Below are 16,304 nucleotides of genomic sequence, written 5' to 3'. Positions count from 1 at the left end.
TCTCTTCTCATCCTTTTTAACACCATATTCCTCTTCTCACCCACAGCCACAATACACTTATAACATTGGGCTCAGCTTCTATGTTAGGTATATCGTATTATGTGGCTGCATCGTGTGTGTCAGCTGCCTGCAACATAATATGAAATTAGTTATGGAGGAAGGGATGGAGTTTGTTATTGATGGTGGAGTCTGTGGCAACTTATCAGGACCACTGGAGACTCCTCCTTTAAGTGATTAGCAGAATATAGGCACAGTCGAAGAACACTGATCTGTATTATTGCTTTGTTGTTCAGTTGTATCAAAAAGAAAAAAACAATAATAACAGCACATAAAAGTTATAATCAACAGTAAAAGGTTAATTGAAACGTTCAACTTTAATCACTAGTTTATACTTTGGGGACATGTTAAACATGTATCCAGTATTGTGCAGTACAATTCTGGGATAAAAAATACTAGTGTCCAAATGAAAGCATTTTCAACCTCTGAACATAAAGATTGGCATTTGACAGTATTCATATTCAGATGCCCTTTATCACTGAACCGTTTTTCCACACTCTGACTGCGAAAAGAGAGGCTCACTTGTGTGTCTTCTCATGTCGATAAAAGTATTCTATAGTGGTGAAATCTTTCCCACACTCTGATCACAAAAAAGGACGCTCGCCTGTATGATTTCTTTGGTGTTTAAGAAGGCGATGGTTCTCGATAAATGCTTTCCCACACACTGAACATGAGAAAGAGCGCTCGCCACTGTGAACTTTCTGGTGTCTGTAAACATCTGCCTTAGAATTAAAACTTTTCTTGCACTCTGAGCATGAAAACGGCCGCTCGCCTGTGTGACATCTCTGGTGTCTAATAAGGTGGCTTTTCTGAATGAAAGCTTTCCCACACTCTGAACATGAAAAAGGCTGCTCCCCGGTGTGGATGCTCTGGTATCTGAGAAAGTTTCCTTTTGAAATGAAACCTTTCCCACACTCTGAACAGTAAAAGCTATGATCACCTGTGTGAGTTCTCAGGTGCGTAAGAAGGTGACTTTTCCTGATATAGCCTTTCCCACACTCTGAACATTGAAAAGGACGCTTACCAGAGTGACATCTCTGGTGTTTGAGAAGCTCCGCTTTAGAAATGAAGCCTTTTGCACACTCTGAACAGTAAAAAGGCCAATCACCTGTGTGAATTCTCAGGTGTGTGACAAGGTGGCTTTTCCAAATGAAAGTCTTCCCACACTCTACACATGAAAAGGGGCGATCACCTGTGTGATTTTTCTGGTGTGTAAGAAGGTGGCTTTTCTGAATGAAAGCTTTCCCACACTCTGAACATGCAAAGGGGCGCTCACCAGTGTGAATTCTCTGGTGTCTGAGGATGTAAGATTTACAAGTGAAACTTTGTCCATACTCTGTTTCCTTTTGAAATGAAACCTTTCCCACACACTGAACAGTAAAAGCTATGATCACCTGTGTGAGTTCTCAGGTGCGTAAGAAGGTGACTTTTCCCGATATAGCCTTTCCAACACTCTGAACATTGAAAAGGACGCTTACCAGAGTGACATCTCTGGTGTTTGAGAAGCTCTGCTTTAGAAATGAAGCCTTTTGCACACTCTGAACAGTAAAAAGGCCGATCACCTGTGTGAATTCTCTGGTGTGTGACAAGGTGGCTTTTCCAAATGAAAGTCTTCCCACACTCTACACATGAAAAGGGGCGATCACCTGTGTGATTTTTCTGGTGTGTAAGAAGGTGGCTTTTCTGAATGAAAGCTTTCCCACACTCTGAACATGCAAAGGGGCGCTCACCAGTGTGAATTCTCTGGTGTCTGAGGATGTAAGATTTACAAGTGAAACTTTGTCCATACTCTGAACATGAAACAGTTTTTTTACTTTTCTTATGTTTTAGGACCTTTTGGTTATCAGTGAAACTGTGACCACTGTGATGTGTATTTCCAGTAATGGGGTTTCCTCCTGGAGAACATTGTGTGAAGCCATTATCTTCTACAGCTTCATCTGGAGGGGAAATAAGATGTCCCTTCAAGTGGATCCCCATATTCTGATTATCTGTTGGGGAGACAATACCAATACAAAAAAGTTAATTAACCTCACAAGGCTGAAAAAGGTTACAATAAAGCTTTAAACATTTTGAAAAAAATCTACCAGTCTAGTCAGGGAGAAATTGAGGCAATTCAGCACGATTGTTACTCTCCCCAGGAATGGTCACACCCATGTCAAGGCAAGTAATATTCCAAGAGGTCTCCAAGAACTTCAGGAGAACATCTAAGGAGCGATTGGCCTCCTCTCCTTTGAGGAATGTCAGAGTTCAGAAGACCAAGATCAGAACACTGGACAACCATGATGCATTCAGAAGGGTTTCAAGAAGAACGCCACTACTGTGCACAAAGAGGATTGCTACTTGCTTGCAGTTCAGAGACAACCAAACTGGATGCTAGGAAGTAACTAGAAATCATGGACTCATGTGGCGACCTCAGGCCACATATAAGAATATGTAACAAATGCTGCCATCATTACCCCCATGCCAAGTGTAGTCACCCACCTTAATGCCCTCTTCCCACTTATAATAACTGTGGCTAGCATTACCCTCCTCACATAACAAGCGCTGAAGCCATCCTGTTCCTCATTTTCCCCCATAATGATTGTGGCCAACATAAGTCCTATCTTTCCTCACCCTCACAGCAACTGTGACCAGCCTCCTCCCCAAGAAGTGTGGCCATAATAACTACCCCCGCTGTAGCCCCCCACCTTCATAAGAGGTGTGGCTATCACCTCTACTCTTCCTTTAATTTACTGTACATATTTGACCTCTCCTCTGAAAACGATTGTGGCCGGACTGAAGAGTACCAGTATGGTGGAATACTTGCTTAGTATTTGATGGCAAGGGACAGCAATTCTAAGCCAAATTATTGGGACTAGTCAGTCAAAATTCTTTTACTAAACAAAATGCTTCATATTTATAGTAAACCATCCATGAATTACACCATATAAAAACCTTACTGGTTTAGATTATGGAATTGAAAGTAAATTCATTTTTTTGTGTAAAATGTGCATACCTGCAACCCCATTCTAATGTTTATAATCCAGTATTCATTCTGCTGTTTATTGCTTAACTGTCCTGATAGGTGGAGAAGATTATTCCTCTTTAGCGATCACCTCCCCCTCCTCTGATGCCAGCTGATCATGTGACTGTTCTTCCTTAACTGTCATCCTCGTTGCATCCTCCTCCTCAGTCAGCTGGTCAGCTCTCTCTGCTTCTTCCTCTTTAATTGTCACCATCATTATATCCTCCTCTTTGGACTGTTGATCACCCCTCACACAAGTTTCTTTTTCTTCCTCTTTAACCCCAACTTTCAACACCATTACATCTTCATCCTAAGTAAACAACATTATAGAAAGTAATACTATTGAAGGGATACTTAAGCCTGAAAAAAGCACTTGCACCACTTCACTACTGAGGGGTTTCTCCCCTTCTGTACCAGAGAAATTTTCACCTTTCAGCGCTCTTTACTGTAATAAATATTTGTTGGTTGCTATGGGCAACAACACACCTTTGTCCGGCACCAATCACAGAAAGTGTGATAACTTAACACTCATAACAGCAACAGCACAGGAGATAGAATTGCTTAGACGTCTTCATATGTTAAGGTGTTTATTCAGAAAACAGTTATACAGATGTGATCAGCAATCTTCGTTACCTCAGCAAAGCAATAGGTTTGTAGAATCTTATGCGTTCCATGCAGACTTGGGCCATCCCTGGTGAATGGTCCAGGCTTTATCTTATAATCTATGATATGTTGCACTTAGCGTATATACAGCATACAGTTACGGAAAGTAAGTTGAAATGAAAGATGGAAGTCAGACGTGAGAAGTGGCTCTCTGGAGCCCGTTGGCTGTTTTAATACCAGCCTCTAAAGAGTTAAATTTGACATCATCTGAGCAGGGACGGTCCAGTCCCCATCGCATGCAATTGGCTGATAATAGCATGTAATGGATGACCCTATCTGCGCTTGCTCAGATGGGAAAAGCCAAATATGGCGTTTCCTCCCTTATTATCCAGAAATTACAGTGGCTTGCAAAAGTATTCGGCCCCCTTGAAGTTTTCCACATTTTGTCACATTACTGCCATAAACATGAATCAATTTTATTAGAATTCCACGTGAAAGACCAATACAAAGTGGTGTACACGTGAGAAGTGGAACAAAAATCATACATTATTCCAAACATTTTTTTACAAATCAATAACTGCAAAGTGGGGTGTGCCCGCTGAGTCAATACTTTGTAGAACCACCTTATGCTGCAATTACAGCTGCCAGTCTTTTAGGGTATGTCTCTACCAGCTTTGCACATCTAGAGACTGAAATCCTTGCCCATTCTTCTATGCAGAACAGCTCCAGCTCAGTCAGATTAGATGGACAGCATTTGTGAACAGCAGTTTTCAGATCTTGCCACAGATTCTGGATTGGATTTAGATCTGTACTTTGACTTGGCCATTCTAACACATGGATATGTTTTGTTTTAAACCATTCCATTGTTGCCCTGGCTTTATGTTTAGGGTCATTGTCCTGCTGGAAGGTGAACCTCTGCCCCAGTCTCAAGTCTTTTGCAGACTCCAAGAGGTTCTCTTCCATGTTTGCCCTGTATTTGGCTCCATCCATCTTCCTATCAACTTTGACCAGCTTCCCTGACCCTGCTGAAGAGAAGCAACCCCAGAGCATGATGCTGCCACCATCATATTTGACAGTCAGGATGGTGTGTTCTGAGTGATGTGCATTGTTAGTTTTCCGCCACACATAGCGTTTTGCATTTTGGCTAAAAAGTTCCATTTTGGTCTCATCCGACCAGAGCACCTTCTTACACGTTTGCTGTGTCCCCCCCCCATGGCTTGTGGCAAACTGCAAACGGGACTTCTTATGCTTTTCTGTTACAATGGCTTTCTTCTTGCCACTCTTCCATAAAGGCCAACTTTGTGCAGTGCACGACTAATAGTTGTCCTATGGACAGATTCCCCCACCTGAGCTGTAGATCTCTGCAGCTTGTCCAGAGTCAACATAGGCCTCTTGACTGCATTTCTGATCAGCGCTCTCCTTGTTCGGCCTGTGAGTTTAGGTGGATGGCCTTGTCTTGGTAGGTTTACAGTTGTGCCATACCCTTTCCCTTTCTGAATGATCGCTTGAACAGTGCTCCGTGGGATGTTCAAGGCTTTGGAAACCTTTTTGTAGCCTAAGCGTGCTTTAAATTTCTCAATAACTTTATCCCTGACCTGTCTGGTGTGTTCTTTGGACTTCATGGTGTTGTTGCTCCCAAGATTCTCTTAGACAACCTCTGAGGCCATCACAGAGCAGCTGTATTTGTACGGACATTAGATTACACACAGGTGCACTCTATTTAGTCATTAGCACTCACCAGGCAATGTCTATGGGCAACTGACTGCACTCGGACCAAAGGAGGCTGAATAATTATGGACATCCCACTTTGCAGTTATTGATTTGTAAAAAATGTTTGGAATCATGTATGATTTTCGTTCCACTTCTCAAGTGTAAACCACCTTGTATTGGTCTTTCACGTGAAATTCCAATAAAATTGATTCATGTTTGTGGCAGTGATGTGACAAAATGTGGAAAACTTCAAGGGGGCCAAATACTTTTGCAAGCCACTGTAGGTAATATGTATCTAAACTATTGTTTAAGGTACTTGTGAGAATGTTTCCATAAAATTGGCTCATGTTTATCCTGCTGCAGCCTAGAAGTCTGTACAACTCGGCCTTATAAGCACTCTGGCCTTTAGGCAAAGTAACTGGGGCCTACGAATTCAAGCATATCATACTTAAATTCTAACAGCCCCCCTGAAAAGGCTTGATCTGCAGATCCCTGACTTATGGCTCAGACAGCACCCATGAGTCTTTTCTTTATGTAATATGTTGGCGCTTTATAAATACAATAAATAATAATAATAATTTATGTTTCACTTTTCGATGCTCGTGCTCACACACACTCTCTGCTCTAGGTGGTTATCCCTGGGAGAGAGAGCCAGAACTCTTGGCTTCCTTTTTACCAGGCTCTCTGGGGATGCCCTACTTCTAGGTCCCTATTGACCAAACTCTCAGCATTTGCATCACATGCGTATCCCTTACAAACTTGCATGTTCATGGAAAAGTGAAACTTGTTTGTCTGTTAAGCAACGGAGCAGTGCCAGGTGTCTTCTAAAAAAAAACGTCTTCAAACAATCAGCTCCATCCTAGGTACTGCTGAAAGCTAGAAACCTAACCTTGTATAATGTAGCTTAGCTTGGAAATATGAGCTTATGAGATTGTTTATCTGACACCAATCTCTTACCATGTTGATTTGTTTGCATCATTTCACACACAAACTCACCTGTGTAATGATGCCTATGATTGTAATCTGCATCATTATGACCAGTGGGTGTAGAAAGAAGTTTTTGAACTGCAGAGACCCAGTCCGAGTGTCCCTGGAACATCACCAGAAACCTTTTCCACCAGGTCAGACTGGAACTCACCTGATTATATTTGTGTTCAACTTCTTTAAGATCCCCTTGATCATAGTGAAATATCACCTCTAGTTTAGTGTTCTGTTTGTTTAACCTAAGTAACAAAGTGTGGTCTTGTGTCAAAACCTGTACCCACTTGTCCCATGGCGTGTTATCTCTCAGGATGGGCACTTCCTGTGGAGCTTTGAATTTTAGAGTTCTCTTAACAATTTGAGAAATAATGTAGTCAAACCTTGACGTCTGGATCCATATGGGATCTCCGCTCACACATGAAGTTTCCCTTGGGAGATTAAACTTGTCAGAACAATTATGAAAATGTACAATTAATGGGTCATTAGACATCATGTTTAAAAAACAAACCTTTCCTTCAGCCACCGGAGATATGGGTTTGGCTTTAGGATGGATCTTTTGAATGGCAGCTGTGCGTTCTGTGCTACTGAGCCAGCAGGCGTCCTCACTAAATCTGACTTGCCCCGGCAAACACAAGCAGGCATGGGCGTACATTCGGATTCGAGTGAATCCGTATAGTTGCTATCCGGGTTCACCCAGTAATGCTGTGTGGGCCGGGGGGGCCGGTCAAGCTTACCCTTCTGACATTTTCTTTGTCCGCCCCTCGTCGCCTCCCACGATGCGTTCCACTCGGCGCTCACGTGACTACAAACACTTCCTCCTTCAACCCGGAAGGAGGAAGTGTTTGTAGTCACATGAGCACCGAGTGGAACGCATCGTGGGAGGCGACGAGGGACGGACAAAGAAGACATCAGAAGGGTAAGCTTGACCCCCCCGCCCAGCCCACACAGCATTACTGGGTGAATCCGGATAGCAACTATCCGGATTCACCCGAATCTGAATGTTCGCCCATGCCTGAACACAAGTACTTCTCTGAGAATTGCCAGCATGACAAGTCTACTTGTTTTACCTCTTTATCTAGCACCAAAAAATGTTGACCTCTCAGGTCATGGTGTAAGACGTGTAGAGGAAATAGGTGTCCCCAGTGATACTACTGGAAAAGCTACCTGGGTTTTTCCATCGGTAGGAACTAAGGAAGTAGCGGTGCATAAAGAAATATTGCACCCTTTCCACCTGTTTACCCAGACATCTCGGTGCCTCCATGCAAAAGATCCTTCCCCCGGAAAATCAATAAATCTCTCCTTGTCAAGTCTCAGTTGTAAAGGAGTTTTACCTTCTGATAAGGCTTGAGACATTATCTTAAAATTTCGCTGTTAACTCGATCTGCATAGACAGGCATGCTGTCTCCCATGCAGTACCCCTAGCATGTGCAATCATCTTCTGAAGAATTATTTGAATGTGCCTTTCAGTGTACCCCTGAACTTTATAGGCGTTGTGCGTTAACTGTTCCAAAACCAAGTTCAGATGATGTTGGGTACCCACATTCTGTTGTCCCAATGTGCCTGACTGTTGAATGACCTCTGTCATAACTTCTATGTCTACACTGTTTGCTACCCTCATTCCAGCGCCTATGCCTCCCAAGATTGTATCTGCTAAATCCCAGGACCTTCTTCTGGCTACACTATTCCCTGTGGAATGTGAGTAATGACATAAAAGCCTGTACTAGACTGGCAGCGACAGTCCTGCAGTTAGGGTAGATATTAGATATTACCCACTCTTCTAAGTTAATCTGCCAAGTGATCAATTGAAGCTGGGCCTCCATGATAACTGGAGTCGCCCTCAGTTGATTTAGCTGAAAAGGGCCACTTTTTACAACTTTATGTGTCCCACATGGTGATAGGTTGGGATCCTGGGTAGTCACTGGCACGGTGGCTACCTGAGCTTTAGGAATCGTCGGAACCCCCACTTTTACCATCACGGTTTCCCTTCTTATTATGCAAGATCTATTTGTACCTTTAAACTCTAGGGACTGTGGGATGCAAAAACCGTATGTCCATGGTCCTTCATCTTCCTGGACTAAGGGCGCTATTTTTAGACCCCCTTGTTTTAGACCCATCACCCTTCCATCTTAGACAGTCCCCGTGGTGCTACGTAATGTATCCCAGGATTCTACCTCTCTACTCCAAAAAGTCCCCTGATCCATTAAAGTCATGTCCCATGCTGACCCTTGTGGCCCTCCCCAGAAGAATACGGTTGGTACCCTATCTTCTGGGAAATTGATTAGCATCTCAATGACAAGATGTTCCCAACTGTCCTGATTGGACCTTTGCCCCCCTTATGTCCTGAGGCAAAATGCGTACTTTAGGTCGGGAAGAATGTACTCTCTGCAATCTCTAAATTAAGAGTCCCTCCTCACTTAGCCATCTAGAATGAGGATAAGTGGCTGAAGATGGATTGTGTGGAATTGTCTCGTATGGTGAACCATGTAGTGAGGATGGTGTTACCTGTGTTGACTCTCCCGTCCTCGGGATCGCTCTCCCCATCCTCATCGTTACCTGAAAATGTGGCTGGATCTTGATTCTTGCGACTTGTTCCAAGAACCGAAACCCTTCTGCTTTCCAGCCTTTGTGTATATATAGTTTTTTCAGGGACACCCTCTGTTGGCCACTCCAGACTGTGGGATGGATCCTTGCTTCACTTCTGGAGGAGAAGGGATGTTTACGTTTACTGCCCGTTGCTCTCCAGTCTAGAAGAACCCCACTCCGGAGCACCAAGACAAGGTAATCCTGAACAACACACTCCACCTTTTGCATTTACCCATTGCACTGCAATGTACCTTTTAACAAGACTTTGGATCGGTGCGTTTGCTTCGGGAGTGTGACATTCCAGAGCAGATTTAAGCTGCCATTCATCTCACACTTCCAGCACACTTGACTCTCCATACCTTTCACCAACATTGTGCCATGAAATTTGTTTCCACCTGGCACTAGTGATCTTTTCCTCCTTCCCTGTTCGGTCCAATCAGAGAGAAGTGCAAAAGGATCAGTACCTTTTTCTCCTCGAAAAAAAATCTTTACTTCTCAGTTTGCAACCATTATATTTTTAAAATAATACATGCTATCGTATGTAAAACCCGGAAATTTTATTTGCCCATTATGTCCCAGTTATTAAAACATTTAAAATATTTCTCTAGTACAATGTATGGCGCCAATATTTTATTTGGAAATAAAGGTGAATTTTTTTCAATTTTGCATCCATCACTAATTACAAGCCCATAATTTCATTAAAGGGGTTCTGTGGAGTGTAAAAAAAATAAATAAATAAATAAACACTTACCTTGCCGGGGCTTCTATCTGTACCCTGTAGCTTTCATTTCCCATGCCATCCTCCTATGATCATCCTTTCCCTGCCGCCGGGCCCGGTCTAATTATTCCTCTAGCGAGACTGCAGCTGCGCTCCCTCCTGCTCGCGTCTTTCGAAGCTTACTGCGCAGGCGCAGTATGAGAAAACCTCGTACTGTGCCTGTACAGTAAGCTCCCAGAGATGCGAGCGGAAGCGCGCACTATTCGTCTTATTAGACTAACAATTGACCGGTGCCAGCAGCAGGGAATGGAGGATCATAGGAGGACGGCGTGGGAAATGACAGCTACAGGGGGCCGATAAAAGCCCCAGGTGTCTATTTTTTTTTTTTTTACACTCCACAGAACCCTTTTAATATACCATTTTGACAAACATATTAAAAAAAGTTCAGTCCCTAAGGTAACTATTTATGTATTTTTTTTAATCATTTTTTTATTTGCATGTAATTTATTTAAGTAACTATGGGAGAGGGTGGGGGGTAAGGGGTTAATTATAAATGTATATATGGGCCTTTTTATTAAAATAAATTAATGTAGGTGTAATTTTACTATTTGGCCACAAGATGTCCTCCCACATTATTTCCAATTAGTATACTATAAGTATGCTAACAGGAAGTAATGCGTGGATGTGTTACTTCAGAAGCTACAAATGATCGCTCATCTCATTGATGCCGGCGCTCATTGACACGGGAACCTAAATTAATGAATATGAACTGCATTCCCACTCATTCCCCTCCCCTCTAACAGGCGGCAACGAGTACCCACGCGGGTGCGCACGCGTGAGCGAGCGGCGGCCATCCACCGCAATAAACTAATATCTACGTCCCTGAGCAGGAACTAAAATCCTGCGAGATGTAGATATACGGTCTCAAACCACTTAAGTGGTTAACTTAACTGCAGTTTCTTGCAGCCCATGCAGTCATCCTGTGCCCGCACCGTCCTTCAGCGACCCTCCAGTCAGCAGCGGCAACCCCCTCAAAGTTGGCCGGCCATGGCCAGTCGGAAGCTACTGTGCATGCATGGCCCTAAACAGCGCGCACCCTGAACGTGCTCCTGTCACCAGGAGTGCTCTGCGCCTGCACAGTAGCAATTTTTCTGTACTGCACATGCACAGAACGCTGCTGTGCATGGGGATGCAGCGAGGAGGCACGTGGCCGGCCAGCTTTCAGGGGGTCACCTCTGCTGGCTGGAGGGTCAGAAGAGACAGCACAGGCACAGGATGATTGTATCGGGATGCAAGAAGCACCAGGTAAGTTAGGCTGTTTTTTTTCAGGCTCAAGATTTTCTTTTAACCTGCTGGTATTAATAAACCGAGACTAGATTACAGTAGCATCAATTACCAGCCCCCCAGCCACCGTCTCTCTGCCCCCCTCACCGCGTACACGGCAGGTCACGGACCGTCATTTTAGGGCAGGGTGAGCCAAATGTGCTGTCGCACAAATTCCGTGGGGCGCAGACTATAGAATTGCTGCTATGGCTGCACCAAACTCAGGCGCTACGCGGCATTCTGCATGCCAAGAATCACAGTGCCCTCTCCTCGGGGGAGGCTGCTCTGGGGGGAAAATGCAGTGGAGACAATGGAACATTATACATTTCCTGTTTCTGGCAGCAGGACAAGTCCTCCTTACTCTTCCTTAACCATTTCAGCCCGCGGGTATTCTTCCCCTTATGCATCAGAGCAATTTTCACCTCCTATTCATTCGCTGCCAATAACTTTATCACTAATTATCACAATGAAATGATCTATATCTTGTTTTTTACCACCAATTAGGCTTTCATTGGGTGGTACATTTTGCTAAGAATTAATGTTTTATACATTTTAACAGGAATATTAAGTACTTCGGCCCAGGAGGCCATGTGCGCGTCCGCGTGCTCCCGCGGCCGATCGCGCTGCTATGGTGCCCGATCACTGATTCCTCTCCCCGGCAGAAAAAGCGACAGCTTCTCTCTGAAGCTTCGCTTTTTCTGGCTGTTACGTCCCCTATGCGTCTCTCTAAGCGTATGTTACACTTAGAGTGACGTCATGTTAACAAACTCATGGCCGCCATCTTGTGGCCAAAAAGTAAAACTACAACTAAAAGTAAAAAATATAAAACTCAACACACATTTACAATCTAAAACTACTGTTTACATCCCACCCTCCCAAAAATACCCAAATAAAATGTTTAATATAAAAAAAAACAAAAAACATTACAATAAAAAAATGTAAATATTTACCTAAGGGTCTAAACTTTTTAAATATCAATGTAAACATGAAATATTTCTATATTTTTTTATTTTAAACTTGTAAATAGTGATAGATGCAAAACGGAAAAAATGCACCTTTATTTCCAAATAAAATATTGTCGCCATACATTGTGATAGGGACATAATTTTAACGGTGTAATAACTGGGACATATGGGCAAATACAATACGTGAGTTTTAATTATGGAGGCGTGTATTATTTTAAAACTATAATGGCTGAAAACTGAGAAATAATGATTTTTTTCCGTTTTTTTCTTATTCTTCCTGTTAAAATGCATTTACAGTAAAGTGGCTCTTAGCAAAATGTACCACCCAAAGAAAGCCTAATTGGTGGCGGAAAAAACAAGATATAGATCAGTTCATTGTGATAAGTAGTGATAAAGTTATAGGCTAATGAATGGGAGGTGAACATTGCTCAGATGCATAAAGTGAAAACGACTGAAGGCTGAAGGGGTTAAGAAAATAATGGAAAAAATTCATTACTTCTCAGTTTTCAGCCATTATAGCTTTAAAATAAAACATGCTACCATAATTAAAACCCATGTATTTTATTTGCCCATTTGTCTCAGTTATTGCACCATTTAAATTATGTCCCTATCACAATGTATGGCGCCAATATTTTATTTGGAAATAAAGGTGCATTTTTTCAGATTTGCATCCATCACTATTTACAAGCTTATAATTAAAAAACATGTTTGTAATATACCCTCTTTATATGCATATATAAAAAGTTCAGACCCTTAGGTAACTATTATTATTTTTTTTATTGTAATTTTTTTTTATTTAAAATGTTATTTGGGTAATTTTTAAATGTAATAATGTGGGTTTATTTCATTAAAAAGTGTATGTAGATGTAGTATTACTATTTGGCCACAAGATGGCCACAGTGAACATTTTCTCTTTTTTAGTCCTGGAAGTGAGATCTCGCTTTCGGGAAGTACTAAGAGGATAGGAAACCTTTTTTTTTCCAGGAAGACGGCGGTTTCTGAAAAAAAGCCATCGGTCTTTCTAGCGGGGACTTAGATCAATGAATGGGAATTATATTCCCATTCATTGATCTCCGGGCTAACGGGGGGACCACGTGCATGCGGGAGCACGCAGCAGCAGCTGCCTGGACACGAGGATCACGTCCAGGCGGCATAAATAGTTAATGTAGCTCCACGTTGTGCAGCCAATCACCACGCTGCTCCTGTCATGTGACAGCTGTGCAGCCAATCACCACGCGGCTCCTGTCATATGACAGGCACCATGATTCGCTTACAGACTGGCTGCCATAACAATTTGTAACTACTATCATCCCTCCTGACAAACTCATATCTGACATGCCGGTGCCAATCAGCTACCAATCTGTTGTCAGTACAATATCTTATCTTATCAGTATCTTATTGCTGCAGACAGTGTCCCTCAGTCCCGCCTACCTGATAATGGAGGCGGATGGTGGGATCCTCCTGGGGACAATCCCAGGAATAAAGAGGACCTGTGCATCTCTCTGGTGGGTTTCTGTTACTGGATCCATCTGTAGGAAACACACACACTGACTGAATACATTGTCTTGATGTGATTATATGATGATGGGACATCTGGGAGGACCCTCCCTACTGCTCTCTCCTTTACAAGAGATGAAAGTCTCCTCTTACCCGGTGATGTGAGGGGCGGCTGATTCTCCATCATGATGTCCTTGTAGAGGTCCTTGTGTCCTTCTATAAACTGCATGTAGAAATAGAAAGGAACATCCTGATACCTAATGGAGGATTAGAGCTCCATCAGAGGAACAAACAAATCAGAACTTCTCAAAAATAGCCTTCTGTACATTAACTTCTGTGCTGCCAGTTCCAACAATGGCCTTTCTTTACTTCCTTTCTAGCCCAGAACTTCCTGTCTGTAGGTTCGAACCTTTCCTGATAACCATCTGGTAGAGAATAGTGGTACTGCGGCCACCAGGAATTATTTTTGCCAGTTAAACAAAAACTTGCTAAAGCAAACCTGTGTTTTTTTTTAAGTTAGATATTTACCTCAGTAGAGGGATCCTCCAGAGGTTTCTATAATCCTTAAAGGAAATGTCAGCCTAAATTATGATATGCACGCTCTACTTACCCGGGGCTTCCTCCAGCCATTTGCAGCCGACATGTCTTATTCCGCAGCTCAGCTGTCAGCCTAGGTTGCCTGGTTGATGATCCTGCTCTGCTAGGACTCAAACCCCAGACAATGTCTCAATTCAATAGCTAATGGCAAGGTGAAATTCCTCACAAAGGAAAGAGTTCCATGAATGATTAGTGGGATGTGGGTGTCGCAAGCACCCTCTGGTGAAAAAGATACAGGAGACAAAAGCGGGGGCCCAATAGTGTAGTATGTCAAAAACAAATTGGGATAGTAGAAAGTAAGACACTACTCACAAAGATGAGTTGCAGAGGGGCAACTGACCACAGGAAGCAGGTGGAGACAATAAACCTGACTTCACTCGGGGTGGTCACTGGGGACCTGGATGCGGTCGCTCTCCTTGGTACAGTAAAAAGAAGGGGATAAAAGTCCACCGTGGTAGAAACCACGCGTGTTGTGTCTCCACCCCTCAAACGGGTGAGGTAAGGGGGTATGTTAGCACAATAAGGGTATAAGAGGCGCCCTGGTGTAGTATAAAAGCATCTAAAAAGAGTTCAAAACAAAAAATAAATTTGAGGTAGCTTACCCATGACGAAAAAATCTTTGTAATGACAAAGCCTGTGCTGCTAATAAAACCTTTGTCATTGCAAAGATTTTTTCGTCATTGAGGTAAGCTACCTCAAATTTATTTTTTGTTTTGAACTGTTTTTAGATGCTTTTATACTACACCAGGGCGCCTCTTATACCCTTATTGTGCCATGAATGATTAGTTGGGCTTTCAGGCTGTGTGTAGCTGTCCTGACTTGGTGTGGCAAGGAGCCGGGAGGTTCAATGAGATGCGAATAATTCCAAGATGATGCCGGTTTCAGCAAATTTTGGTATGTAAATTAATACAGCTTGAACATGGATCCTGTCAAGGTGGAATTCGACTGGTCCAGTTTCAAGCTGCATACATTTACATGCTCTGAACTATTTCCATGCCAATGAACATCCCTAAGGGTGTATGCATCACCGGTGAGTTGGGCCCTGGGAAAGCCGACTGACGTCTCTCCCCGCTGCCGCAAAATGCCTGGCGGCCTTAAATACTATTTCCCCTCCGAGTTGTCGCAACTTGGAGGGATGTGTAATTTGGGGTCCGGCAATGGCCAGAGTCCTGAACTACCCTGACGCGCCCCGCGCAGCTTGATGTTGCTGCTATGAGGCACCTGGTTTTGGCGACCCAAGAGGGCTCCATAACATAGCAGCAGCATGACAGAAGGCGTTGTTTCCACAAATGTTGAGGCGGACTCCAGGATGATGAAATTATTGGATCTTGCTTTTCTGAGGTCAGAGTAGGTATGGTGCATCACTGACAAATCCTTCAGATAGTTCAATTTATTCTTAACTGAGCAAGACCCAAAGCACACTTGACCCGAGGCAAAGCTACCCAAGGTAAGCACAGAGGTATGTCCATGCTGTAGCCGCATAGCTCGGTGCATTGTCCGTTCCTCTCCTCATTCTCCCTCAGGTCCCCATAATCACCACTTAAAAAATTTGACTTTTGGCTAAAGACAAATATTCAGGCAGGAAAAAGTGGGCTTGTGATTATGATCCCTCCTATCACACTCCCTATAAATTTTACTTTGGTCAACAGACAAACCTTTTCTTATGTAGCTTATCCTCGGGTCAGGTATTCTTTAAATGTCAGAAGGCCATATTTTTTTTTTAAAGATGATTCTCTGATTTATAGGTAACTGGTGGAACAAGCAAAGAATAGGTGATTGTGAGGTTGGTTTGTTAACCTGGCAGCAGCATTCTGTACTAACTGCAGCCAATCAGAGTTATTCATTGTAAGGCCTGTGTAGAGCAGCAGTGATGTGATGCAAGTGTGGAGTAGGGTTGGCAGGCCATCTGGGGGGCAGGGGGATGAGACATTTAAAGTAAACCTGTAAGGGAAAAAAAGTAGTGAGAAGCTTCTGGGTGGTCCAGAGGCTTCCCCAATACTCCTAGACCCCTCCGCTGCTAGCTGGGACCTTCTTCCTCTTCATGCCACACTCTCAGCTATTTACTAGTGTAGCCATACTGCCCATGCACAAGAAAGGTCCACCCCTGTGCTGTAGCATTAAGCCACTTGTGCACAGGGGAAGAAGCTAACCCTGCACAGCTTGTGCTACACGTACAGGCATGGACCCAACTTGTGCTTGGGCAGTATGGCCACACCCATACATAAACACAAGCGCAGCTACAAGAAACATATTTTACAATTTTGTC

The 16,304-nt window shown here is 43.3% G+C and overlaps 1 protein-coding gene across 1 annotated transcript; it reads right to left on the bottom strand.

Annotated features, from left to right (window-relative positions):
• Nucleotides 1–355: 355 nt before the first annotated feature.
• LOC137537063 (zinc finger protein 84-like) lies at nt 356–2,034 on the bottom strand. Its single transcript, XM_068259209.1, has 2 exons — nt 1,536–2,034; nt 356–1,441 (listed from the first exon to the last, which is right to left on the bottom strand). Exons 1-2 carry the CDS (start codon nt 2,032–2,034, stop codon nt 642–644), a joined length of 1,299 nt encoding a protein of 432 aa, XP_068115310.1. The 3' UTR covers nt 356–641.
• Between the last annotated feature and the right edge of the window lie 14,270 nt (nt 2,035–16,304).

The sequence above is a fragment of the Hyperolius riggenbachi genome, chromosome 10 (assembly GCF_040937935.1).
Source record: "Hyperolius riggenbachi isolate aHypRig1 chromosome 10, aHypRig1.pri, whole genome shotgun sequence".
Lineage (NCBI taxonomy): Eukaryota > Metazoa > Chordata > Amphibia > Anura > Hyperoliidae > Hyperolius > Hyperolius riggenbachi.
This window is presented reverse-complemented; position numbering and strand designations above follow the sequence as displayed.